This window comes from Lycorma delicatula, chromosome 6 (genome assembly GCF_047948215.1).
Source record: "Lycorma delicatula isolate Av1 chromosome 6, ASM4794821v1, whole genome shotgun sequence".
Taxonomy (NCBI): Eukaryota; Metazoa; Arthropoda; class Insecta; order Hemiptera; family Fulgoridae; genus Lycorma; species Lycorma delicatula.
Genome location: NC_134460.1, coordinates 36,486,278 through 36,513,995, shown reverse-complemented (window position 1 = coordinate 36,513,995; position 27,718 = coordinate 36,486,278). Strand labels below are relative to the sequence as shown.

General features: G+C 27.8%; 1 protein-coding gene and 1 long non-coding RNA gene across 2 annotated transcripts in view; one reads left to right on the top strand and one right to left on the bottom strand.

Moving 5' to 3' along the window:
* The window catches only part of LOC142326977 (sodium-coupled monocarboxylate transporter 1-like), a 50,145-nt gene that overhangs the window by 21,651 nt on the left and 776 nt on the right, over positions 1-27,718 (bottom strand). The window contains exons 2-4 of the mRNA XM_075369709.1: positions 15,449-15,684; positions 11,446-11,605; positions 9,642-9,707 (exon numbers count right to left, since the gene is read on the bottom strand). Coding sequence (XP_075225824.1) covers positions 9,642-9,707; positions 11,446-11,605; positions 15,449-15,624 — 402 coding nt within the window. The 5' untranslated portion in view covers positions 15,625-15,684. The remainder of the gene's footprint in view (positions 1-9,641; positions 9,708-11,445; positions 11,606-15,448; positions 15,685-27,718) is intronic.
* On the top strand, positions 140-27,718 carry LOC142326978 (uncharacterized). The gene is made up of 3 exons (XR_012756880.1): positions 140-527; positions 18,553-18,610; positions 26,829-27,718. It is a non-coding gene; the product is annotated as an uncharacterized LOC142326978 (long non-coding RNA).

Genomic DNA, 27,718 nt, shown 5'->3' with positions numbered 1-27,718 from the left:
TTTGTAATGTATATAGTTTATAAAATGATTTATAAATAACATGTGATTTTTCAAGTATCCTAATTTATGTTGACCGGTAATTCTTATTTAACGGCTACTAATAATGTCACGAGCAATTTTTAGACTTAGTTTAAAAAAATTACTGGTTTTTTAAACGTTTGTGATGGATTACATAGAAAAGTAATTTTTAATAATAGGACGTGCTTTCATACATTCAATAAGAATTTCTCTTCTAAGAGAGATGATGAAAAACTATCGGCTCCTAACCGTTTTGAAAGAACTGAAGACAAATCAAAAGAAACTTATTTAGAATTATTGAATCATTTCAGGGTTAGGGAGACCCATAAAAGAGGACATGTGGAATTTATATATGCTGCCATGAAATATATGAAAGAATTCGGTGTTGAGAAAGATTATGCCTAAAGGAAAATTTGTTGCCCAAAATATTCTTCAAGTTGAATTCATGCATTATCCTAAGCAGCAACAGTGTATATTAGTAGATCTTTTAGAGCAGATGGAATACAATAGTAAGTATTTGCTTATTATAATAATGTGTTTTATATTCTTTGTAATGTTTTATTATTTGTTCTCGTGGAATTTGTACAATTCTATAAATCCTAATGTTTCAAAAATAAAATCTAGTAGAATTATTAATAAGTTTTAAATTACGAATGGGTTTAGCAATGTTTTCTGTATTTCAGTTTAAACCTGCCCTGACAGTCTTATTATTGGAAAATATTTTATTGATCTCTATTTAATACCTTGCCTATCTGTCATTGCTAAGATTCATGCTGGTATCTTAGGCAAAATTTATGGCAAATGCAATGCTTTTGTCACATCAAATTCAATAATTTGACAGTGTGTTTTATTCCTCAAATAGATTGTTAACATATTATCAGTCATTGTTGTAGTGTACATTATTCACTTTTTCGTTTTTTTTTAAATAACACTTTTTGTGATTGTTTCCATTTTGAATTTTATTTAATAAAAAAATGTTAATTGAAATATAGTAGATTCAGTTCATTCTGAGCAAGACTGCAAAAATAGAATATAGATTTATGTGTTATGCAGCAGTTTTATTTTGACTTTAATAAGGGAATATTTAATTAAACAAAATAAAAAAATATCATTTGATGAGATCACTTGAAGTTAAAGGAATACAATGAAAGGTAAGTTTGACAGATGGTACAGAAAAAGTTATATGTATGTTATCAAGGTAGTTGTAAATTTTATATCCTGTCTGTGAATGTAGTGATTTAATACTTATAACCTCTATGTCTACAGCCTCTCAATGAATTATGACATGTGCTTTTAATTTAGTAAAAACTGGGTAAAATTTGCATATTGATGAAAGAGTCCTTCTAAATTAATAATGACTGATCCTTAGCACAATAATGTATACCATCAAAATCATTATCAAGAAAGTGTGTCGTTTATTACAATTCACCGGAAGTGTATTGCAGACTTGAAAAAGCTGGATTCTAATCATATTAGACTTTTTCTGTTTCTGTTTAGCCTCCAAAACCACCATAAGTTATTATTTCAGACGATGGATGATTGAGAGTGATATGTATGAATGTAAATAAAGTGTAGTCTTGTACAGTCTCAGGTAGACCATTCCCGAAATATGTGGTTAATTGAAACCCAACCACCAAAGAACACTGGTATCCACAATTTAGTATTCAAATACATATAAAAGTAACTGCCTTTACTAGGATTTGAACTTAGAACTCCCAACTTTGAAATCAGCTGATTTATGATAAGTTCACATTAGACCAACCCAGTGGTTTAATCATATTAAACTTAGATAAAATAACTATGTCGATTCTGCCAGAGTATGATGCTCGTACACAAAACATGGAAAAAGTTGTGGGTAGTTTAAAGTGCTATAATATACTGCACAGCAGAACAGTTAGGCACCATTTCGATTTTCATTTAGCAGAGTTCCCTTGTTACATCATATACCACAGATTATGCTTTCATAGAGATCTCTGGCTGTCATCAGTCGACTAATAACATACTTAAATATCACAAATCAAGTTTGTTAATTATATAACTAATATGAGTATAACTGTAAGTAATTGTCCAATACAATTAGGTGGGGGAAATTATACACTCGTTTGTTATGGATAAGTACAAAAAAAAGGTTTTTCAGTAATTATTTAAATACAATGAGTTTTTTATCTACTTGGCAAAATCATTCTTTTAGCAAAATTGTCTGAGTTGTCAAGTATGGTGTGAATGACTGAATCTTGTTGAAATGACTGTTACAGCTTACCAATATGTGATTCATTTAACATTATATGTGATAATGATGCATTATTGCAAAACTGGGAACGCTACTTAAAGTGTTGCTAAATAAGTACTTCTTATTTTTAAATTAATAATTTACTCATTTTATTAATGCTGTATCCAATAAATTACAAAGTTGCGGATATTCATATAAAAAGTAAAATTTGAAATATTATTGCCATGTTTATAATATTTTTATATGGAGTTTATTAATAATTAATTTTTTTCTAAATTTCACATTCGGTTTCAATTTTTATTATCTTAATTAATGCTGTAAAGAAATTTAATATTGAATCTTAATTAGGGCAGGAAACTACATAATATACAATTGGCTAAATACAAAAAATATATAAAAAAATGTTAAGTGCAAAGAAGACAATAAATTCCCTTGGAGCACTTATTTAGTGAGTCAAATTGGTATTGCTTTTAACACGTTTTTCATGATTTTTGAGAGGTTGTTACATTTTTATTAGTATAATACACAAGAAACCTTTTTACTTGCCATAAACACATACAAAAACACTGTAGGTTGTGCAAATTTGAGATTTTTATCACCAGCCCAATCAGAGTTATTGGAAGCCAAAATTTGCATTTAAAAAAAAGTTAGTTTTCAAAAATTCATAACAGTAGGGGTAAGTATATCACCATTAAAATTATTTATGTTAGAACTACTAACATATACCTACATATAAAAAAATCATTCAAACTGTGCATGCCATCCCTGTCTATTGAAAAGAATTACCAAAAGTGAAATTTCACCGTTTTTCATGTTCAACTTTATTATTAATTTTCTATCTCTCTTCAATTTACCTATCTAAGATTGATGGACCAATCTTTTACGTTGAGAAAATATGAATAAATTGCTTTTTGTTTCATCCTTCCAGGAACAATAGTTTTTTTAGTTATGATTTTTTCCATAAACCCTTACAATCAGAAAAATAGGTGTGCGCATTTAGCAAAAATTGCCGCCACAGATAAACTGCTTAAAAAAATAGTTTTAATGTCCTGAGATATGTAGGAAACAATTGGGTAAGTTTCAATTTTTTTTTGAATTGGTCAAGCAACCACCCTTGGGTCACTTCAAATAGATTGACCCAGTTGCGTTATCCATTCACTGTTCAGAGCAATAGAACAAAACTTTAAAATTAACCTAATAGAAACAGAATAGTTATATAAAGATCTAATTAAAACATGCAAATTTTACTCTTAGTGGATAAAAGCCGTGGCCACACTTGTACAATCTGAAATGCATATTAAATTTGGAAAAAATAACAATGAATTAAATGAACTAATACATCATAGATCAAGTATAATATTGTTGTCTGTTTCAAGATGGACATCATTATTCACATGCCACTTAATAACAGCACTTATAAAGGAGTTGCATAATGGTGCTTAGAGAACCTTCTAGTAGTAGTATAATTCTGTATATTAAGAAAGTAAGTTGTTTCTTAAATTTTTTCAAAGAATTTGTAGGGTTATTTTCAGAGATATAGGCTATATTTAATTTATAAACTCAAGAACTTAATTAGCCAATCTCCATGACGGAGTGATAGGATCTTCGCTTTTCATCCTGAGATCCGGGATTCAAATTCTGTCAGGCATGATATTTTTCATACGATACAAAATTCCATTTCCATATTCCATGTAAAAACTTCTAAGTTTCTGTGTTATTTCATCAAACAATAATAATAACCACTATTGGTGGAGAAATTATATTTACTGGAGTTTGATCTTAATAAAATAAGAACTATTCAGCTTTGTATCAAAACAAGTCTCATCACTGTTTAAATAATTTTGTTCATTGTTTAATGGTGTCAGATAGTAACTTTTACTATTTAAAGTACGTTATGTGGTGAAAATGAAAATACTCTATTTTCTGAGTGGCTGTCTCTTGACTTGACTTTGATGGCTTGCCATTAAAAACGTACTGCACATATAACTATGAAATTTTTAATAAATACTTTTTAAATAAAGTAAAAATAAATTTTTAGTTTATCATACGTTAAAGATATCAGATCTAAATCTTAAACTGTTTTAGAGTTGTTATTCAATTTGTAAAATCATTTTATGTTCATTCCTTTTTAACACTGGAATAGGTTCATTGTCTTCATTATTATTTTAAATTCGTTTACATGATATTTTATAAAAGTTATCACTAACTTGAATTTTTTTTAGAGATTTCTATGTATTGAGAAATAAATGTATTAATGAATTACTAAAAATTGTGCTGAGAAGTCAGTTCTTTCCCTCATTTGTCTTCTTTCCAAACTTATTCTGTTACAAGTTTCAGATAATAGTAGTTGTCGACTTGGTTTTCTTATTGCATTTCCGTTTCTTTTTTAGTGATTCATTTATTTATATATTCTACTTTTCCTGGTTTTGAGAATCTGATTGGAAATGCTTCAAAAAAATTAATTATCATCTGGGCATAGTATGCATTCCTTTAGGTAATATACATTCATCCCACATATAATCCCTTAGGAAATCAGAATATTCAGAATGGGATCAGCCTGTAACAGATCACTTATTTTGGCATTGACGTACGCAAATATGTGGTGTAAGAAATTGCTTTTCCTTGATTTATTAAAGAACTACTTGAGAAAAGGTGCAGGTCTCCTTAAAAGAAGTTATTCCTTGCCCATTCTTTAATTTATATGATTTGTGAAATGATTGTTTAACTAAATTATCAAGATAACTAGATGCTAGCATATTGTTATACAAAATTATTTTCTTCAAGTCTGTGACATTACAATAACCTATTGCTATTGTAACAATCTATAACAATAGCTCAGGCTATTCCTAAGGTTATTTCATTAACTGAATTTCAGCGACCAAATTGTAACAGTAATATGGGCTTTGTGTCAATCGATAGCGAGTGAGGCCCATATTAACAGTAGTGTATTAACACTGAAAGAGAATATGTGCAGTATATGGGAGTTTTTGTTAGAGTTTGAGTTATTAAAACTACTTTTAGAAGTAAACTGCTGGTCATCAATATGTGTATTTATTAATATTTATTAAAGCACTCTGCAACAAGTTATGGGCCCAGATATGTAACTGTGAACAAAGGTACAGAGGTCATGAAAATTTTGTTTAGTTGTGACCATGTGGGTAAATATGGAATCACAGCAGTTTATGAAGTTAAATTAAAATAACTGGAATATTTGGAAATTCCAGATGAGAGTAGTATTGATAGCTAAAGATCTCTTTGTTATTACCAATGGAGATATACAGAAACCAGATGTTTTGAAAGCTGCAGAATTGAAAAAGTATGAAATTTATAATGTACGTGCACAGGAAGTGTTATTAATGTGCGTGGAATCCAGGCCTTAGTCGCACATTCTAATGTGCAAGACTGCAAATGAAATTTGGACTAAACAGAAAACAATATATGAGCATCAATTAAGTATGAATATTCATTTATTACAGCTACAATTTTTTAATTTGAAGTCTGAAAATGGTGTTATGGACTTTCTATCAAAAATTTAAAATTTAACTGTTTCTCTTAAGCAATAAGGAAGAAATACCTGAAATCTGATCTTTTTGTAATCTGGTTATTACAAAAATAATTTCATCTTTGATCATTTTTTTTGCCTGGAAATCAGTGGGTGAAAATCAGCAAACTCTAAATAATTTAACAACTAGATTATTGATTGAAGAAGAGCATTTGAAATCTAGTGAAGATACTGTGGTGTTAACTGCTAAACATGTAAATAAATTTAGTCTCAAAAGTTTTTCTTGTAGAAAGGTTGGACATAAAAAGAATCGGTGTAAAAATTATTCAGGTTTTATGAAAACTAAATATATTGTGTAAAAGATTGTTGGTTTCGTCAAAAGAAATTGTCAGAGGCAAATAAACAAAATGTAAATGATTCAAATGAAAGATTGGCCTTAATTGAAGTCTCTGAGGTGAATTTGGATACAGAATAGTATCTTGATAGTAGTGCATGATCTAAATATGTTTAGAAAGTACAAGTATGTAAAGCTTAATTAATGAACTGAAACAAGTAAGAATAGGTGATGGTTCAGTAATCACTGCAGTTGGTTGCGGTTCTGTTTTTATTAAATGGTCAATAGACAAGTGATAATGAATATGAAAATGAAAATTGTGCCTGATTTAAGGATGAAACTTTTCTCTTAGGGCAAGGCTCTGGATAATGGTTTTTATTTGAAGTCATACGCCTGTGAAGCACACTTAATTTACAAGAAAACAAATTAAGTTTGTGCGTTGGCTAGACGCTCAAATAAACCTTTTTGCAGGACAACCAGAATTTTGTAGACCAACGTGTTGTATGGTTAATGGTGGCATAGTGAACTCAAATAAAAAATCTTTAATTAATCTGGTGGCATGAAAGTTTGGTACATTAAAATTTTAATCATGTGAAAAGTCTTTTTAAATCAGAGTGCTATTATGTGTGAAGATAAAAATGAAACCTTCTTCTGTGAAGCCTGTGTGCAGGGAAAACAACATCATAACTCATTAAAAGGAAGTAATTCACAATCAACTGAAGTTGGAAACATAATCCATGCTGATGTCTGTGGTCCTGTGGAAGTTGACTCAAGGTGGTTCTTGTTATATATTTTTATTGAAAAATGACTATTTGCATTATAGACAGGTGTATTTTTTAAAACACAAGCATGAAGTTTGTGGTAAGCTTGAACTTTTTGTGAAACTATGTGAAAAACAAATGGTTCAAAAAATTAAAGTCTTAAGAACAGATAATGGAAAAGCGTTTGTTAATCACTATGTGAAAAAACCTCTGAATTGGCAAGGAAGAGAACATCAAATTACTTTTTCTTATAATCCCAAGCAGAATGGTCGTGCTGAACAAGAAATGCATACAATCATTGAGGCAGCTACAGTTAACAGTAAAACACCTTATGAATTATGAAATAATAAGCAAAGTTTTGATTTTAAAATAATAAACCGCTGTTTGATACAGAAGTGTGGGTGCGTATACCAAAGAGAAGAAAAAGAAGCTTGATCTTGAAAATAAAAAGGAAATTCTTGTAGGTTAGGGTGAAAGAACAAAGGACTGAGAGTTAATTTTCCAGTTATGAAAGCAGTAATGTTAAAAAGTAGTGTTGTTTTTGTTCTCTGTAAACCGAATAAGTTCTTTTATGTTTTTTGATTGTAATGTCAACATGAAGAAAGAAGAACCTACATCTGAAGTTGAATACATTGTAAACATTATTAAGGATGTGACTGCAGATGAAAGTTTAAAAAGAAGTTCCCTGAACATGAACATACATAACCCTACTGATAGAAACAGCTTCATCCTAGGGATCAGCTGCAGCTTCTAGTTAAATATAATGATTATGAGACTGTCTTTGTTAGTGTATTGAATATTGAAGAACCAACATCATATGAAGAAGCTAAAAAATCAGTTGTTTTTGCTAAGCAGTGGCAGGACGCTATGGAAGTTTAGTTGAAATCATTAGCTGAAAATGATTCATGGGATGTTATTGATAAGCCAGAAATACAGTTAGATTAATGTTACCTGTTAGTGTAAATTTTAAATGGCCTGTTACGGAACTGAATGTCTGTAGTGTTTTTTTACATGGCGAACTGAAAGAAAATGTATTTATGTGTTTACTTGAGATTTGCAGTTTACAGGTAATTTTAAATTTTTGCAGTTTATTTTAAACACTTTTTTTGTTCATAATATGTCAGAACAATCATATGTAATATTAGAGATCAATTGAAAATGTGAACAATTACTAAAATTGTGATTTTTATTAAGTGTGACCAATGTGTTTAAATGTATATAGGAAAAGCCAATAGGTCATTTATAAGAAGCTTTTAACTAACGATAGCATATAAAAACAAAAAAAAAATATCAAATGTAACTCTCATAAAAATACTATAAATAATGTAGAAAAAATTGCAATTTTACAGGTAAATAATACTAATAAATTCAAAGATAAAGTTTTAAAAATACACAGGTTAACTATAAAGGAGATTATTTTAATTAGCAGTGAATGGGAAAACCCACCAGGTTGGTCTAGTGGTTAACGCGTCTTCCCAAATCAGATGATTTGGAAGTCGAGAGTTACAGCGTTCAAGTGTCCTAGTAAAGCCAGTTATTTTTACACGGATTTGAATACTAGATCGTGGATACCGGTGTTCTTTGGTGGTTGGGTTTTCAATTAACCACACATATCAGGAATGGTCGAACTGAGAATGTACAAGACTACACTTCATTTACACTCATACATATCATCCTCATTCATCCTCTGAAGAATTATCTAAACGGTAGTTACCAGAGACTAAACAAGAAAAAAAGAAAGAAAGAAAGAAAAGCAGTGAATGGGAAAAAATTTTAATCATGGTGGCTATATTGTTTGCAGTAGATACAGATAACATAATTTAGTTACATATAAAAATTTGATAACCAATATATTTTTTAAAACTTTAAACTTAATTTTAAAAATTAAATTATTTTTTCTACAATTGATGGTAAAGTTAAACTCCAAAAATTTGGTGACGTATAAAAATGCATTCTTGAATAAATGAGAATACCTTTATGTAAATTTTTTTTTAATTCATTAATTTTTATATTGTATTATATATACATAAGTAACATATAGTTGGTTTAAAATTGAAAATTCAATGAAAATGTACAATGCTTTAAAATATATGATTGAGGAAAGGCATGAATATTTGAGGAAAATATATTTTTGTTAAAAAATCGAAACTAATGAAGTAATCACTTTAATACACATGCTACAGGGTGATTTTTTAGTCCTGTTATTGAATTGTTAATGTAGAATAAATGCAATAATCATAATATCAATAAAATGGTTATTTCTATTTAAATTAAGTTTATTAATTTTTCTGGAAGACTGAAAATGAAATGAATTATTTCATTTTTTAAATATTCTTTTTTATTTTCTTAACTGATGATGGTAGCATTGAAAACATGTAATCGCATTGAAATGAAATGAAAATGCATTTCATGCATTTTTAAATGTGATTTTTTAAACTTGATAAGTCATGTGTGTCTGTTAAGGCATCATAAAAAGGTGAAATTGATTTTTAAATGGATACATATAATAAATATATAAACATACAATGACCATAATTAAATTAATAAAATAATTCAAATCCAACAACTTTTCAATGATGTTCTAAATACAAGTTTACATAATCCACTAAAAAAACCCTATCAATAACAGCAGCACTAGTCACAAAGATGGCTGCAAATTTGACAAGTTAAAATAATTTTTGTTGCTGACTGTCATGGGCAAAGATATAACTGAATACACTGTCCATAATCGAAAAATTATTCTAGAATATTTATGAGTTTTTATAAATTATAAAAATTAGAAATAAAACAACTTACAAAAGACGTCAAGTAAAGTAAAGAAGTTAATAATCTAACACTGTAATGGAACCGTCTTTCCAGGTACTAAAACAAAAAAAAACATTATTTTTTTTATAAATACAGGTTTTTTACATAAAAATCTAACATCTAGCTAATAAAGGTTTTGGTATGAGAAAGAGTTATTAATGAAACACTGACTCCATACTGCATGCATTTCATATTATGCACATCATTGTATGTTCATTCAGTCTTTTGTATGTTTTAGACAGGCATCATGATTAGCTGAAGGTATTTTGAATTTGATTTGATTTATTTTTTAAGCAACTCCTGTAACCAAAAATTGTATTGATGACAATCTGCCTGTATATTATATTTTATCAAATATATTTAAAAAAAAAACATTGGGTTGTTTATCAAATAAATATCACTAATTAATCCTTAACTAGTAAAGATTATTTCTTCTTAACTTTATCTTTATTATTTTGTTTTTTAAAAAATTTACCATTATTCCTTTTAGTCTTTTTCTTTTGCTCAAATCTTAAAATTTATTCTTTGTGATTAAGTATTAATAATATAGAGAATAAATGAGATTGTTATTGATTTGTTGTCATTTCACTTTTGCCTCAAATTTTCTTAATTATGACTGTTTTAATTTATTTAAAGTAACTTTATATTTGTGAAGAGTAAATATTATGTTTACTATTTGTTGTTCAAAGGAAAACTATGCTCCACTGAATTTTAGAACTAGAATTTTGGCTTAGACTTAACTACTATTGTTAGGTGAAATTGTAAAATTATTTAATAGGAACGAGTTATTGGTTAGGCATTTTTGTCCTGGGTCATTGATTAATTGATTAGGTTTTTTTGTGTCTTCCTGTTGAGAACAGAACTTTGACAAAATCACAGGCATAACCTACAGCCAAAGTTTGGATGTGGTTGCCCCATCATCTGTGAAATGGATGGAGCTCGTTGTCTAAAAATTCCTGCATTACCTAATCAGGGAAAAAAGTAGAAGAATAAGGTAAGTGGTGGTTTGAAAAGTGACAGCTTGTAAAGAACTTGAGTAGTTAGTTCTAGATCAATATGGATTATTGGCTTATCCAAGGCCAGAATAGAATGAATTTATTTATGGTATTGTTTATGGTTTTTAGTGATAAATATTTTTTCCCTTCAACAAGAAAGTAAGCTATCACGAATTCCTGAATAACTTGCAGTCCCTTGAATCCCTCCTTTCCCACTCCATAAACCACCACCCATACCCCTCCGCACTATCTCCTTCTTCTGCCCTCCCATCCACATCCACCTCTACCCCTCTGCTCTCACACTCACACCTCCCCCTCACCACACCCTCCTCCCCTACGCACCACACCAATCCCCCTCTCACATTTACCTTCTACCCCTTCCCCCACTACTTTACTCTCTCCCCCCTCCCCATTGACCTTCTTCTTTCCATGTCCTTGATTCTTTCTTTAAGAATAGGTATTGTGGGAATTAGGTCAGCAGTCACAATGGATTTGTTTGAAATGGTGAGAATATAGTAATCTATAAAGTAACTACTGATTTAATGAAAAGGCAAATACATTTACAAGCACTTTGCAAATATTTGTTATGTAAAAAGCAAAATTTCTGTTCCTAACCAAAGTTTGCAAAAAGAGCTACCAAATGGCTTAAATGCCTGGGTAGTACTTGTACTTTACCTATAATTCATATTTAACAAATTCTAAACATTCTTTAAAATTGAAATTTATTTCTATTATACTACTTATATTTAACATTTTTATAAATACAAGATTAGCACAGAATAATCAAACTTTATATTTACCTCATAAGGTGAATTAAGTTCTAATTGATAGAAAACTGGTAAATAAAATTGTAGAATAAAAATTGTGACAATTGCATAAGAAAGTATTACAGCATAGTATTGCGTTCCATACACATATATTTCACTTGGTATTTCAAGCAGTGTAGTACCTGAAACATGACTGTAAAGCATTTATTGTGATTTTATACAATTAAATAAACCAATGTTTTTATTTATTTTATTCCAGATTTCTTGTGTGTATGGTAGATAGAATAACCTTGTGGCTCTGTGTGACCTGACATGAGTCGCAAGTCATTCTTGAAAACAGCAAGCAAATCTCCATAATATGTATTGCATGCCAGACTTTCTAAAGAAAGAGAAGAGATATGATTTTTCATTGCCTTCTTCCCTTAACTGAGTAAACCGATAAACTGATTAATGTTTTAAAAAGACTGCCAGTTCAGTAGGGGAATAAAATTCTTTGTAACTATTTATTTTTGTTGAGTACATTCTGCACTGTGCATTTAAAAACTCAAGAGTTTTTAAATGCACAGTGCATTTAAAAACTCTTGAGTTTTTAAAATAAATTTTATTTTTAAAATAAAATTGTTTCAAGAAACAATTTTATTTTGAAAAACTTAGCAAGGAGACTTTAGCATATAATTATATACACTACTGGAAAAGCCTTGCTTAGACTGGTTCGTCACTTATTCTTCTGTGTCCTGAATAGCCAAAAAACAAATTTGACGTGGTTCTTGTGTTTGTCAAAATTATTGTGTTTTAGTATTGAGTATTCTGTTAGCTTCAATTAATGAAAAGTTTGTTTTGATCAATAGGAATAATACAACCAAGCACTTCTAATAAAATGAAAAGTTAATTTTCAAATCAGCTTAAATTGCTCCATTTGAGTTATTCCAGTAAGATAAGTTTCCAAAAATTGCCAGGTTTAGATTTATACTGTATTGAGTGATTAAAAGGGTTGAGAATAAGCATTTAAGCTATGGTAGTTTTTTACAGATTTTGAGCATGTGCGTGCTTGCGCACGTGCGTTTTGATGTCTTATAATTGTGGAATCCATCATGTTTATGTGTGTCTTTTTCATAAAAAGCAGTTAAGTTATGTTTAAGGGAATTTTTTGATGTGTGTAAGGAATTGACATTCAAAACTACAGAATTATTCTGTTTTCACATAAAAACTATTGGGGTGAACTACACCCAATAAAATATTTAGCAGAAGTAAATGACACAACAGAACATTAATAAACAAATTATACCACAGATTTCAGAACAAGACAAATAAAATCTACAGATTTATAATAATCTCACTATCTTTGAAAAAATTGCCCCTAAGTTGAGAAGAGCTAACTAACTACATCATCTCATATGGAAGCAAATTATATTGCAAACCAAATATGCTGATACAAACAATCGAACAAATCTGATTTACTTGCAGTACACTGGCTCTAGTGAAAATAGTTTTACATAGGTCACACAGGCTGCAGCTTTATGGTCCAAATTGCTTCTACTGAATAATTTTGTTGTAGCTAAAAGATACCATAAAGATCTAAAGTATACTCTGATGTGTCAGTTGTTACTTAGCCTTACTTATTTCAGCTTTAGTTTTATTTTGTAAACAAAAGAATTATACTATACTGGTGAAAAATTAAAGGTTTTTTGTTTTGTTAAAAACAAAAAAAAAATAATCTTTAAAAAAAAAACATTTTTTTTAAATGCCAAAAATAAAAGGATAAAGAGAAACAGCATTAAAACATGGCAAAGGATCAAAATACCCGACACTTAAAAAAATGAAATTAAAAAATTACAAAACATGTAAAATAGGTAAACAATCTCTATTTACATAAACTAAAACTGCATAGTATTTCAGAAGCTCTTGTGACAGACCCAAAAAAATCCAGATTCAGACAGTAGTCTTACAGTTGTGAGATATTTTAATATTCTGTGTTGATTACATCAACTGCCATATCTAGGCAGTATTGCAAACCGTCTCATAGCTATTGTTTTAAACACACACACATTGTAACATTGATTAGGACATATTGAAACATCATATTTGCGACCTAATTATGTAATATAATAAATACAAATATTCTTTGCAGCATTTTTTTAGCTTGTGGAAGTTACTTGTGGGTAACTTTCATCTGTTATTTTGTTCATAATACTATCTAAAAAAAATTTCATGGGCTAAAAGTCAAAATTTCCATTCCGTCATTCCGTATGAGAAATAAAAACAAAAAGTTGAGGTTTCACAAAATTCTCATTATTTCAGAATGTCTTTTCTAAGGAAGGAGGAGAAAATCTTCTACTAGTACTATAGCAGTTATAATTCCTTCCAATTGTTAAAAAAAGTCCCATAGTAGTTTCTACTCCATAAAAACATACCTTTGACAAATAGAATTTCTTGGAGGAAAATAAAAAATTTACGTATACTAACTTGCAGCCATTTATTTTCTGAACAAATTGACTTTAAACTCATGTTGATAGGACAGATAACATAAGTGTTTGTTTCCATGAAACATTGAATTTGCAAAATAGAATCTATTAGTGAAACTAACTTGGGCACCACTGAAAAACTAAAATAATGGAATTTAAAAGCAGTCATTTGAAGGGAAATTGGAAAAAAATTAGAAATATTTAAGCAAGCAATGAAATGCTTTTTTGTAAATATTTAATAGTTTGATAAACAGTATTTTTTATATTCCTTTTTATATGTTTTTAAAGAAGTAATGGATCATAGAAGTTCTTTTAGGAAATTTTTGTACATTCTGTTCTTTAATCAAATGAAAAAAAAACAAGGTACAATATAAAACAACTCTTTTCCTTAAATGGTTTTAAGATAGAACCTTTTGTTTTATAAATAAATTACAGTAACTTTTTCTTTTGTTTATTTATAACGAAATTAGAGTGCGTCTGATAATTACAAGTATCATAAATGTAATTGATTAGGTAACTAATGGTACAGTAGGTAGAAAAATAAAATTCTGTAATAAATGATTTGTGTATTTATGAAAATAGAAAATTGAAATGTTTTTTTACAGTTAAAATTTATTAATTATTAAAATTATGATTAACATATGGCATGACATTTCTTATATAAAAAAAAATAAAACACTAACTGTAATTATGGAACAGCTGAAATAAATGAAAATTAAGTAGGTAAATGATGAATTTTAAAATTGAAAACCCAATTTATTACAATCATGGTTGTGATTTGTTCTGCAGGATCCAAATCTTTTCCTAAGGTGAATCTTTTCTTATGTAAGATTAAATTACTTCGTAATTTACTTAAAAAGTAAATTTATTTTCTTTAACAAAAGAAAAAAATACTTGTTTGAAGTCACGTTTCCCTAACTCTGAAAAATAAAATAAAATCCTAAAATAATTCCTTGAAAAGAAATAAAAATTTATAATCCATTTTTATTTATGTATTCTATTTTAAAATGTTGAAAAATAAAAAAATGTGATTTTTTTTATTTATGAGAAGGAAAGTTTTTTAAATTATCTTACACTACAACTTTAAAAGTATATTGGTTTTAAAAAAAATGTTCCAGTAATCTTTTTATCAAAGTTCAACTGGATTTAGATAGCACTCATGGGTTATAAATTTCTGTTCTTGAAATTAAGTAAAATAGATGCAGTTGCATAGAACAATAATTCCTTATGTTCTTTTTTGCCATTTTTTGAACTCTGGAGACCTTAAAATGTTGAAAAATAGAACCCTACAAAATCAGGTACCCAGCTTTTTAATTCATAACAAAACTTATCACTACATTATATAGCTACTCAAAAAGTGAAAAAAAATCAGATCAAAATTTTTATTAATAAAAGGTTAAATATATAAAAAAAAGAAAGAAATGTCCTCTGCAGATTAAGTTTTCTAATGTTTTCCTATAGTCAAAACCAAATAAAAAGCATACAAGTAAAAAATTATATAATTAATGATTATTATTATTAAGTCCAGAGTATAATTACTGGTATTATGTAATTAAACTTTAAAATTCCATTACCTTGCTATGAGAGACAGTGATATTAGAATTACACTTGAGGTTTTCACTGTATAAATATTATATTCTGTTGGAGTTAATTTATTATTTTTGCAGAATCCAAAATATAATCCAATTAACACCGGTAACACTATTGTAAATAATATAACCAAATGTTCAAACCAACTAAATGTAGGCATTATCAACAACAAGTGGCTTACTTCTTTTGTTTGTTCAGAATGTAATAATTTAGCTGAAAACTGAAAATTAGTGTAGTTAAATTTTATCTATTGATAAGGAAATTTTACGACAGAAGAAAATAATGAGTTAAATGAATAGTATTGACATTGAAACAGAATTAGGCACAAGCAAGAAAACAGTTATGGTTTAATATTATTGTATGCAGTTAAAATAAAATTCATTTACATATTGTTGTTTTGATCATAATAAATTAAAGTACAATTAATTGTTAATTTTATATTTATATTAATGTATTACTATTTATAATTAAGTTATAAATTATCTTTTACTAAATAAAAGTATATTTTTATAATTATACATTTATCAGTGATTTTATAATTCTGTAATAATAGTATTTTTTTTTAAATATATTATTTTGAAGAGGATCAGATATAACTTGTAGTATTATTTTTTTTATTGAAATTTTTTTTTTATTGCAGTTTTACATTAAAAATCCTGTCTTTTTTTGTAATTATTATCTCTTAAAAAATGTATTGGTTAATTGTGTACAAACTTTTCTAATTATTAATTTACTTTAGTCACTATGTTTCTATTACGACGTGTTTCAAGAATGGCAGGTTGAGGATAGAGAAGATTAAGTGCTGATCTAGTATTGGATTTACAGTTTTAAAGTAGGTTTTGAGCCATATAATTTCAAAATTAAATTTGGATAAATAGTTGGGAGTATATTTGATAGCTGTAATTTATAGCTGCTCAGTATCACCAGATTGGGTTAAGATCTGTTAAAGGTGTAGAAACTTTAATTTTGGTTGAAATGCTGTTGCAGCTGGCCAGTTGGTTGTGTAGTAGTTACCGTGTTATACTTTTATATGTGCATTTTAGTGATGACAAGAAAGGGGATATTAAGGAATAACTAACATTGTACTGAGGATGAATCCTCCATCAAATAAGATTGTAACACAGTAACTTGTATGATTAGTTTATATGGTTAGGACAGGCTTAATAAACAAATGAAGGAGGCCAGTGTAATAGGACGGTGGCCAAGAGGAAAGCTTGAGGACAAATGAAAGGATAATATTCAGAAATTGAAGTGAGTGGAACCAAATGTAAGAACTTGTAAGGCAGTATGAAAGAAAAAGAATTGCTTTTTAACAGTCAGCAACATTAAATAACGTTATGACTAAATATGAAAGTGTTTTTGTACACAGGTATAGTTAACCTTTATATATTAATTAATGAAATATTTAAACATCTTTTAAATAATACTGAAGTATCTGTACAATTAGTTTTTTAGAGTTTTAAATATTTTATTTTTTGATATTGTTTTGACAGTTAGTGTTTTGTTCAATTTTTTTTACTCTGTAATTAAAAAATATTGATTCTAATTTATTGGAACAATTTTAAGTAGAAACTTGATAATCAGAAGGATTAACAAGCTATATTATTTAAAAAAATTGGGATAGGGATTAGGGATTTCAAAAGGATGTTTAAATCACAAGCAGTTATTCATAATTTTCTTTCTTATTTGTATACAATAAAAATAAAAGAGCTTGCAATTTTCAGTAAATGCTAACTACAAAATTTTTCTTAGTCTAGGCTGGGCTGTCATGATCTTTGTTAAAGAGGTTTTTGAACCAAACAAAATGAACAGTTTTTGATATTTTTTTAAAATTTTATTCTGAAGAGACATAGTTCCATTCTAAAGACATAGTTAGCATGTAGTAATGATGTAGCTCATGGTGCAGGTGGAGGTATAGTTCATGGTGAGTGTAGGCAGAACATAATGAGGAGGTGATCTATCCCGTTTCATTCATTCGATGAGGCATCAAGAACATTGGTAATATATTAATTTTAAATATTTTAATCATGATAAGTGACATTAGTAATGCTAGTGATGAGATGTAATTGGCAACAAAGTGATAATTAACAAGTCACTTAAGTGAATGCAGCAGGTTTGCTACATATTCAGTTAAAAGAAAACTGAGAATTGGGTGAATATTATCATCTTTTTACAGAAGTCAAAGTGCATTCCAGACGAATTCAAATTGTATTTGAGAATGACACATTCATAAATATAAAAACCAAAACTTGTTTTGATTTTTCAAACCAAACTTAAATGAATGTTAGTATTGTAATGATGATGTCATTCCTGTTCTTGGTAAAGAAAAATTTTTGTCCTAGGTGATACTACAGCAGAAATGATTTCTGTAATTAAAATTTGCAGAAATAAATGAGATTGTAGTAACCAATCACAGACTGGATGTAAAATCAAATTAGTTTGATATTCAAATTAATTGTATATTTAAAGACCTCCATGTAAACTATGATTTTCATCTATATTTTTACTCAGATTAAAATGATGATAGTTTACAAAGCGGTAAACCACAACCTGCAGCAAGAGCTACACCATCACTCCACCTATTCACTATATCCTTATCCTAAGATACTTCGTAAGTACACAACCATAAATCAGTGATTACTTATAACAAGCATAATTTATCGTACTAATTAAATAATTTAAATAAGTTTATATTTACCTCATTTTTTAAATTTTTTTTCTTTATTTCCCATAAGCTTTTTTAGTTATCACAGTGAAATATATCTTTCATCAGTTGAAATATAGTACACCCAAAAAATGAAGACTACAATTTTTGAAAACACAAAAGAGAACTGCAAGACACATGTGTCCTCAGTTGCTTATTTAATTATCAGATTATTCTGTAACGTTATAATCTATTGGCTGGATTTAAAAATTGTTTTTATTTAATTCATTTTGGTGAATGTAGAAAGAATTACATAACTGGACGATTTCTATTAGCCATTTGTAATTTTAAATTAATACTTCAATGCTTATGCAATTAAGTGTTTTATTATATGTAATTTTGAAGAGATGTAAGATTTAATTTTAAAATTATGTTTGGTTTCAGAGAAGAGATGCAGTTATTCTTATTTGGTTTAAAAATCCTTTGATAGTCGATTCTGAAGGTGATATTATTTCTGATAATGTATTAAATTTCAATATTACCTCTAAACAACCTTTATTAATCATTTTCAGAGTTGTTAGCATGACTGGAAAATCTGGAAAACCTAGAAACTCATAGGATTTCATTTTGGGTCTGGAAAATCATGAAAATTTGAAAAGTTTCTGGAAATTTTAAAATATCTTTTTATAATCACGTGCGCAAAAGTAGTAGTACTGAGGTCTGCCACTGTGCTCAGTGGCAGACCTCCACTTTCTGGCATTAGTGTGCAAAAGTAGTGTACAGAAGTAGTACTTTTGCACATTAAAATTTTTTCTTGTCCGCCTTTTTTTACATAAAATTTGATAAAAATTTAAAATATTTGTTACATCTTGTTTTTTCTGGGCGAATTTTTGAAATGTTGCTACCTTCAATTAAAACTCGTTACAAGTTAAGCAATTTATATATCAATTTAAAGTATTTTGACCCTGTTTATAATTTCAATTAAATACAATTATCTGTCATATTTTTGCGCACAAAATTATAAAAAGTTACATATGTAACACGTTCATGAACTTAGGTGGCTCGTGCGCAGAAGTAAACTCGTGCATGAAAAGTTACTTCACGCCCTTGTTGCATAAATAACTGTATACAAATCATTAAATTAACTCAGAATTCATTTATGCTGTTTTAATATATCTTTAATTTCTTTCTACTTATAGATATAGATATAGTTATTAAAATCACTGCATATAATTTTTCTATATGTAAATTACGGGTTCATGTAGGAAAAAATCAATAAAAATTAATGTGAATTTTCAGGAAAAATTAATTGATTGGTCGAGTTTGTACTGCGAAATTACCAAACTTCTTTAGTAGCCCTAACTAAAAACTTCTGTTGAGAAAATAAATAGCTGCCCTAACTAAATTGCGTTTAGTTAGAGTAAATACGGCAAATGATAGTCAATACTAAAAAATATCTGTGGGTTAAGTGGGTTACTAAATACTATGCGATTCTAGGACATAAAGTTATTTATTGTGACTAACTAAAGAACTTTGTTATAATGTAAATTATATTTTTAGCACATATTATGCATGGATAATCAGGATAATAGGTAATAATGGATATATAAATTGGTTTTAATTCATACTGTACTCAGTATGTAATTATAATAAAATGAGTAATTTAGGAATATATTAAAAGTCTGTTTTTGTTATAAATATATATATATATGGAAAATCATGAAATTTTCAAATGAAATGTTTATAACAACCCTGATTTTGAATAATTTTTTTAATGAACAATTTAATAATGAATTTTTTTTAACTAGTCTACTCTATTTGAATCCAAATTCAAATAGGTTCAAATCTGACTTTATCTCCTTCTTTTAACTTTTTTTTTTTTAAATATATTGATTTTTTAATAATTATTAATCTCTTTTGTAAAAACATTTTTACAATATCAGAATTATTAATGAAATAAAATTTTATGTAATTTTCCTTTGTAAAAAATGTGTATATGTAATTTAATAGGTGTACAAGGAAGTTATGTGGTGTCCACACCAGATTTTTTGACTTTGTCATAGGTTGTTGATGTGATGTACTGGGACATTTAGGATGCTCATCATCTTTCAGCGGTCCTCTTAGAAGCGCTTGTACCATTTCTAAATGCATGTTTTATTCATAGAAGAATCACTAAAAGCAGCATTCAACATTTCCAATGCAGTGCTGTATTTTATTCCATACCTGACCATACTGACCATACCAAAACACATGCAATCTTTTCAACAGCCAACAATAAACTAAACATCAAGTATGGCCACCAATGTAAACATATATTAGGCACAAGTGTACCAACACAATAAAAAAAATATTTTGACAGTTGGACTTATATAGCCAGAAAAATTTAGAATTCCTCATATTTTTTATCAAACCTCATAGATGAGGTGAACATTTTGCGGTAGAATCATGTAGACAAACTAGGTCATTTGACAAACTAGGTTTCTCGATCAGTCATTAAAACATTTAGGTCAAGGTTAATTAAGTGGAAGGTAAAGGATTTGTACATTGTAAAGGTGAAGAATGTGGAAGATAAAAATTGGAATATATAAAATAAATTGCCAGTGATGTACGTTGCAGTAATCATACAGAGAATAAAATATTATCACATAATAAAAAAAAAGGAGAATTACAGCAAACCACTCAAATGAATGGTGTCAAAAAACAAAATTACATAATGTGGTTTTGCATTTATTGTAGCTATTATGTTACTTCATTTAATTTATGATTTTATACTTGTAACAAATATTGCAGTTCCTTTTATTTAAAAACAAAGCTATTTATGTAATTTTGTTGATAGTGTTTGATATGATACAATTATTTTATAATATTTTATTATCAAGAAATATGCTTACCTGTACTGCATAATTTAAACACAAGTTTTTTTTTTGTTCAAACAGATCACTTGCAACGAACATATGACGCAATTTATTAATGTGTAATTAAAAAAAAAAAATTGTATAAATTAAATTATCTTAATTACCAAATATATAATTATTCTAAGTGCTGTATAAACTTACCTAATGTTATATAATTATGCTGTAGATTTTAGCATCATAATTTCTCAAATTAAGTTAAATTAAAAATGAATTCTACATTATCATGTTACTAATAGAACTTAAAATATTTACCAGGAATGTTATGCAATGAAGCATACCAAATGCATTGTAATCAGAACATTTCTGCCAACATACGAGTATTTAACGTGTTATTCATAAATTCTGTTTACTAATTAAAATGTTATTTTATAAATGTTAGTATAAAATTTCATCATGATTTCTATCTTTTTAACAAAAATTTTTTGTTAGTTTTTAATATTTTCATGTATGTATGTGTGTGTGTGTGTGTGTGTGTGTGTGTGTGCACGCGCATGCAGATTTATATATATATTTATTGTACATTGTGTTAAGAGCAGATTCCAAATTATATCTCTGTTAGGGATAGTTGTTGAAAGAAATATATGCGACAGATTATTTTCTTTGACATTTTGTTTTGTTTTTCTTTCATTAGTTACCTCAATAGCTCTATTATGTTAAAGAATAATTTTTCATTTTCATTTTTTTGCTGCTTAGTGAATCATCTGTGAATTGTTTTCAAATCGTTTATTGTTATTCAATATATATATATATATTGTTTTTCAATATCTTATAGTAGTAATTACTGTTAATTTTACGGATGCAAAGGCAGTAACTATAATGGTTGTAGATGATTTTGAGATGACCACCCTAAGCTGAGGAATAGTATGGAACGGTAGGGGGTCCAGCGATTTCTCATTTCCGTCAAAACCGAGCTAAAACAGCTCTTGTTCATGAGCATCTCAATTCCAGATAAATGTTAGTGACCCATCGGGTTGGTCTAGTGGTTAACGCGCCTTCCCAAATCAGCTGATTTGGAAAGTCGAGAGTTACGATGTTCAAGTCCTAGTAAAGCCAGTTATTTTTACACGGCTTTGAATACTAGATCGTGGATACCGGTGTTCTTTGGTGGTTGGGTTTCAATTAACCACACATCTCAGGATTGGTCGAACTGAGAATATACAAGACTACGCTTCATTTACACTCATACATATCATCCTCATTCATCCTCTGAAGAATTATCTAAACGGTAGTTACCGGAGGCTAAACAGGACAAAGAGAGAGAGATAAATGTTAGTGATATTTAGCATACAAGTCATCCTGTGACACTGAACATTATTACTTTCAAAGAAAGCAACTAACTATACATTATGTAAAAAAGTTTAAAAAAGGTTAAATTATGTAAAAAAGCTATACATTATGTTAAGTTAAAAGTTTTTTTTTTATGTAAAAAAGTTTGAACGATGTTGCTCGTCAGTGTAAATTCATAAAAATTTGACATCTATACAAACTATTTTCATTATTGTTATTCATTGGTAATTTAAAAAAATTAATTACTTTTGTTTTCTGAGCTGATACTTATTGTAACAGTAATGTTGAATCGTCTGTTTTATTTATTTATAAACATTATCTTTCAAGTGAAAATTTTTTTAGCCTGTTTTAATAAATATATATAAAACAAGTAGTTTCTTGCCTCATTCATTCTGTATAACAAGTCTCAATTATGCATTAGTGTCAGTTTATTTCTTTTAATGATTCTGATTAATTTCTTAATGTATTATTGTGGGCAGATATGTATATGGTGATATTTTTAAAGATTCTGATAAATTAAGATACAAGCAATCAGTTTTATTATATGGTTCGATTATCATATAAGATTAAGTATAACTTTGTAAATGGACAAATTTGTCTATTTACAAATTCATGCAAGAAGAGCAGAAAAAAGTATTTGTTATATCCGTAAATAAAGCATATGAAAGGGCCATGGCAACACTAAGCATTTCTTTTTGCATTATTTCCAGCATAAAAAAAGAATAGAGTCCTTAATATTACATGATACAGGTCAAAACAGTATTACAATTTCTTCTGGATAAATTCCACATCATTCATTTCTTTCCATGTCACTCATATTTAAATATAATTGAATTGATTCGAACTGAAGTATTAAACAGCTTTCATTTATAAATTAACTGTTGCAATCACTTTTTGAAGACAGGACAAGTTTTCAAAACACAACAGCTTTTGTTTTATGCCATTAAATATGTGATCATGTAGACTAGTTTTTAGTAAATTAAGTATTTTATCAGTTCTGTGTGAGGAAATATGTAAACCAGACAATAGAAATTATCTTCTTGTTACACTTCAGTGTATGGGAAAGTACCTTATTATGTTATAGATTTTATTTTAAACGCATAACCTGTTAATCTAAAAAAACTTTTTAGACCATTTATTTAAAATTAAATTAAATGATTGCCTTTTACAGAAATAATCTTAATCTGATGATTAATTTTTTGCTAATAAAATATTGATAATGAAGATGAGTTAATACTAATAACATAAACTTGAATTTTCTGAAACTTATATTCAAATGTGTACCTATGAATACCTTAAAAACTATAATTCTGCACTATTTTATTTGTTTATTATCATTTAATTGCCATTATTATTATTTCATATAATTATTATTTCTATCTACTAATATAATTTTTTATCATTTATCATATTTATCCATTAAATGTTTATTTTGTGATGCTGCTTTGATCGAGGTTTGCTCATGGTTTTTCCTTAATCCACCCATCCAAATGTTTAAAGAGTTCCTTTTTGTTAACTGTAGAATAACGTATTTATAATTCCTTTATAATCGTAATACTATTTATAAACTGAAAAAAGATAGATTTAAAAAAAAAATTTATTAATAAAGCAAGAAATAGTTCAAATCAAACAAATGAAATTCCTTCTTTACCAATTTTTTTTTAAAGAAGTGGGCAAAAATTATAGAAAATTATATACAAAAATTATAGAAGCTATTGAAAACAAGGAAAACAGGAAGAATTAATTGACTATTTCAGAAGTATGATGAATGACTTGCTAGTTTATTAACAATTTACAAATCCTATTGATCATGCAACTTTGCTTGCCTCCAATGCCAGTTTGAATACCAGATCCCATACAAATAATTACATAATATGTGTGAGGATGTTTATTAAATGATAAATTCTACAGTGACAATATCATTTTAAAGTAATTGCTATAGAAAAGAACATACTAAAACAACCACATTATAACATATAAGAGGACAACATAATCTGGCTGGATTGACCTTTTCAAGGACAAATCTGTATAATAGAAATCTGGATAATTGGGAAATTAAAAAAGGGTTCTAATATATACTGGCTATATCTTTCCAGTGTTTAATGAGTATCACACTTAATAAAAAGGTGACAGTAAAAAAAATCAGTAAAATTAAAAAAAGATCCTCAGAACATGTATAAAATGTAATAAAAAAGAGAAATATGTTACAAAATATCCATTAAGTAGAAATGAATCAGAATTTACAAATTATCTGTACTGTTTCATAATTTCCATTTAGTTTCTCATTAAAAATAATAGCTTCCTCCATTAGAACTGGTCCAGAAATTAGCTCAAGTGATTGCTTTTAAACAAACCATCAGAAAAGAGTTTTATCCACTTCATTTAATGCTTTCTCATTGTGTTCTGGAAAAACTTTTTTTTTTTTTTGAGTTGTGACATAAATCATAATGGTTGCTCCATTTTTCTGAGTGTCTGAAATATTGTGTGTTTCTATTCTGTTTTTTTTTTGTATGTTTCATTAGCTAAAGATTTAACCATTATATAATTTTTCAAGTTTTCTAGATTTCTACTTTTTCTTTTATTGATAAACAACTGGTTTATATTTTTTGCAGACATGATGTTAACAAATCCCTAATGATACTGACACGTATCATTAGCACTAGTTAAATTAATTATATATATGGGACTCTTAAAATCGATGATTGTATAAAGGTTTAACTTCTTGCGCATAAAATATCCCAGAGAGTAAAACTGTGTGATTTCATCATGATCTCATGAAAAATAAGCAGCCTACCCTGTGTAAAGTTATGATAACTTATATTAGGCAAAGAAAGCAGTAGTGACATAATTTTTTTTTATCTTTGTAAACGCAAATAGAATAAAAAAATCATTACATCACAGTTTGTGCTTGAAAAAGTAATGTTTTTCCATCAGTCTTTTTTGAGGTTATTTGTAATTAATTTAACACTTAAATTTATGTGTGTTTTGTGCTATACAAATTGCAAAAAAGTCAATTAAAAACTCAGTAAAAATAAGGATCGATAAAATTACAACCAAATTGAAGTAAAGGTTTATTTGAATAGTATTTTAGATTTTTTAAATAGTATATTAATTTTTTTAAATGCTCAGTGTCCATGACCCTGAGCATTAAAAAAGAATGTAATGAATATTTCATGACCCCCCCCCCCAACCACAATCCAATGGAACCTAGTTAAAACTACTAAGCTGCATTGATAGCGACAGGTATGTACATGCTTGAATGAAGTGTACAAACATGAGCAATTTATAAGTTCCAACTTGTATACGTGTTCCTTGTAATTTGGTCTGCTTGCATCATATATTCGCCATGAGAGTGTGATGTTTGAACATAAAAAAATTCAGTTAGCAGAGTATATCTCGGAAGATAAAAATAATTTCTCAAAGAGATAGATACTAAATCCATTTAGTGAAAATGTTGCAGCTAACGAGTTACCAGTTAAGATTCACAACTAACTCATTGAAAAGTCTGCCGATAAAACATTACAACTACAATTTAAATCTGAATATTTAGATACATTTTGGCTTGCTCGTTGAACTGAATATGGAAATTTAGTCACAGAAGCATTGAAAAATATTAATCTCTCGCCATGTCTTACCTCTGTAAGGGTATTTCATCTATGGTTGCACTAAAACCCAAATATAAGAATCGTCTTTTATCACTTGAAAACAATTTGCTTTTGTGTGTTTCTAACACAAATGCAACCAACCATCTTGTTAATTTATTTTCTAAAGATGTGTTCTTATAAATGTAAGTAAAATGTTTATAATAAATGATTTTTTTTATTGTTTATGTATGAAGTTGTTGGCTAATTTTGTGACTCCGTTTCATATCACCATGATCCCCAGGTTGAGAAATACTGATTTAAAAACATTAAAACTGAGGCAGTATTTTATTATAGTGTAGCAAGTGTAACTATATAATTTGAATTATGATCTATGTATATGAAATGGCAAAGTAAAAGTAAATGAAAAAACAAACCATATTTTCCAGACCTTTTTTGGACCTCTTAAACTCCTTTACTTCATTTATTCAGGCCATTACTTCTATGTGAGGCTTGTGAGTGATACTTTGAAATTTGAATTTGATACATATTTTGGCCAAGTCTATAATATATCTATGATTGTTAGCAATGAAAACATTTTAAATAACCTTTTTAAATGGCATTAGGAACAAAATAATGTTTTTAATAACTTAAAACATTTTGACATTAGTTATTAAAAACATTATATTTAAATTTGGTTTCTGTAAGTCTTTTTCTCAAAAATTTATACTTTTCAATAGAATTTTTTTATTTAAAGAAGTTTTATTTTACAAAGGGAAAGAGAAATAAACAGATTTGATAAATCAAGGAGTTTTAATTAATGAGGTCTGAGTTTCAGATACTTAACTATGTAAATTTTATAGTTATTTAATTTGTTTTCTGTGTAAATTAAAAAAAAAAATCAATAATAAATAAATCTTTTATTCTGATTATACAGGTCATGTCAGGAATTTGGTACACCACAGATAAAAAAGGGGACTGCTGTATTGTTTGTCTGGAAGGATCAAGGGAATCTTTGGTAAAACCTTGTATCACAGAATGCACAATTATTATAAATAATAAAAAAAAAAATTGGTGTAATTAACATACGTCCATATTAATTAATTAAAATATGAACACATGAAAAATTGTTAAGCTAAATACATGAAGAGACAAAATATATATAAAAAAAACCACAAATGAAACCCAATTTAGAAATCAATAGTTATTTGAGTAGAAATTTATAAACTTGTTGAATAGAGATGGAGAAAATTCAGTGTTTTTTTTATTACATTTTTTAAAATTAATTTTATTTAAAAATTTAGTAATATTGTTTCTATAAAATAAAATCTTTTAAGTGAATTTTAAATAAATTGTTTGGAATATTTTCTACTCGTTCAGTAATTCTTTTATTAAAAATGGTAATGGCAGTATAAAAGGCCATTTCTCATAAGTCGAAGTATTGTATTAAGTTACATGAAAACAGTTCTGTTGTCTAATTTGTTAGAGGTGGATGTTATTTTTTAGGAACAAGCTGCTAATATTTTTAGCAAATATTTTTACATTAATAAATATAAATGCATCATAATACGAATGATTTATACTTATGGATACCAAACAATGATCTGAGAGAAAACTTTTGTTTATTAAAAATTCATTCTGATTGTTCAGGGAGCCCCAAGAGATGATATACTGTGGATGGAATTTATGTAAGCGTAACAAATATTTAAAAATGAAGATAAGCTTAGCATTTTATTAACGTGTTATATTCGATAAGGTTTAATTTTGTTATAAATGAAATTGATTTAATCATCTTATAAAAATTTGCCATCTAATAAAAGAATGAAA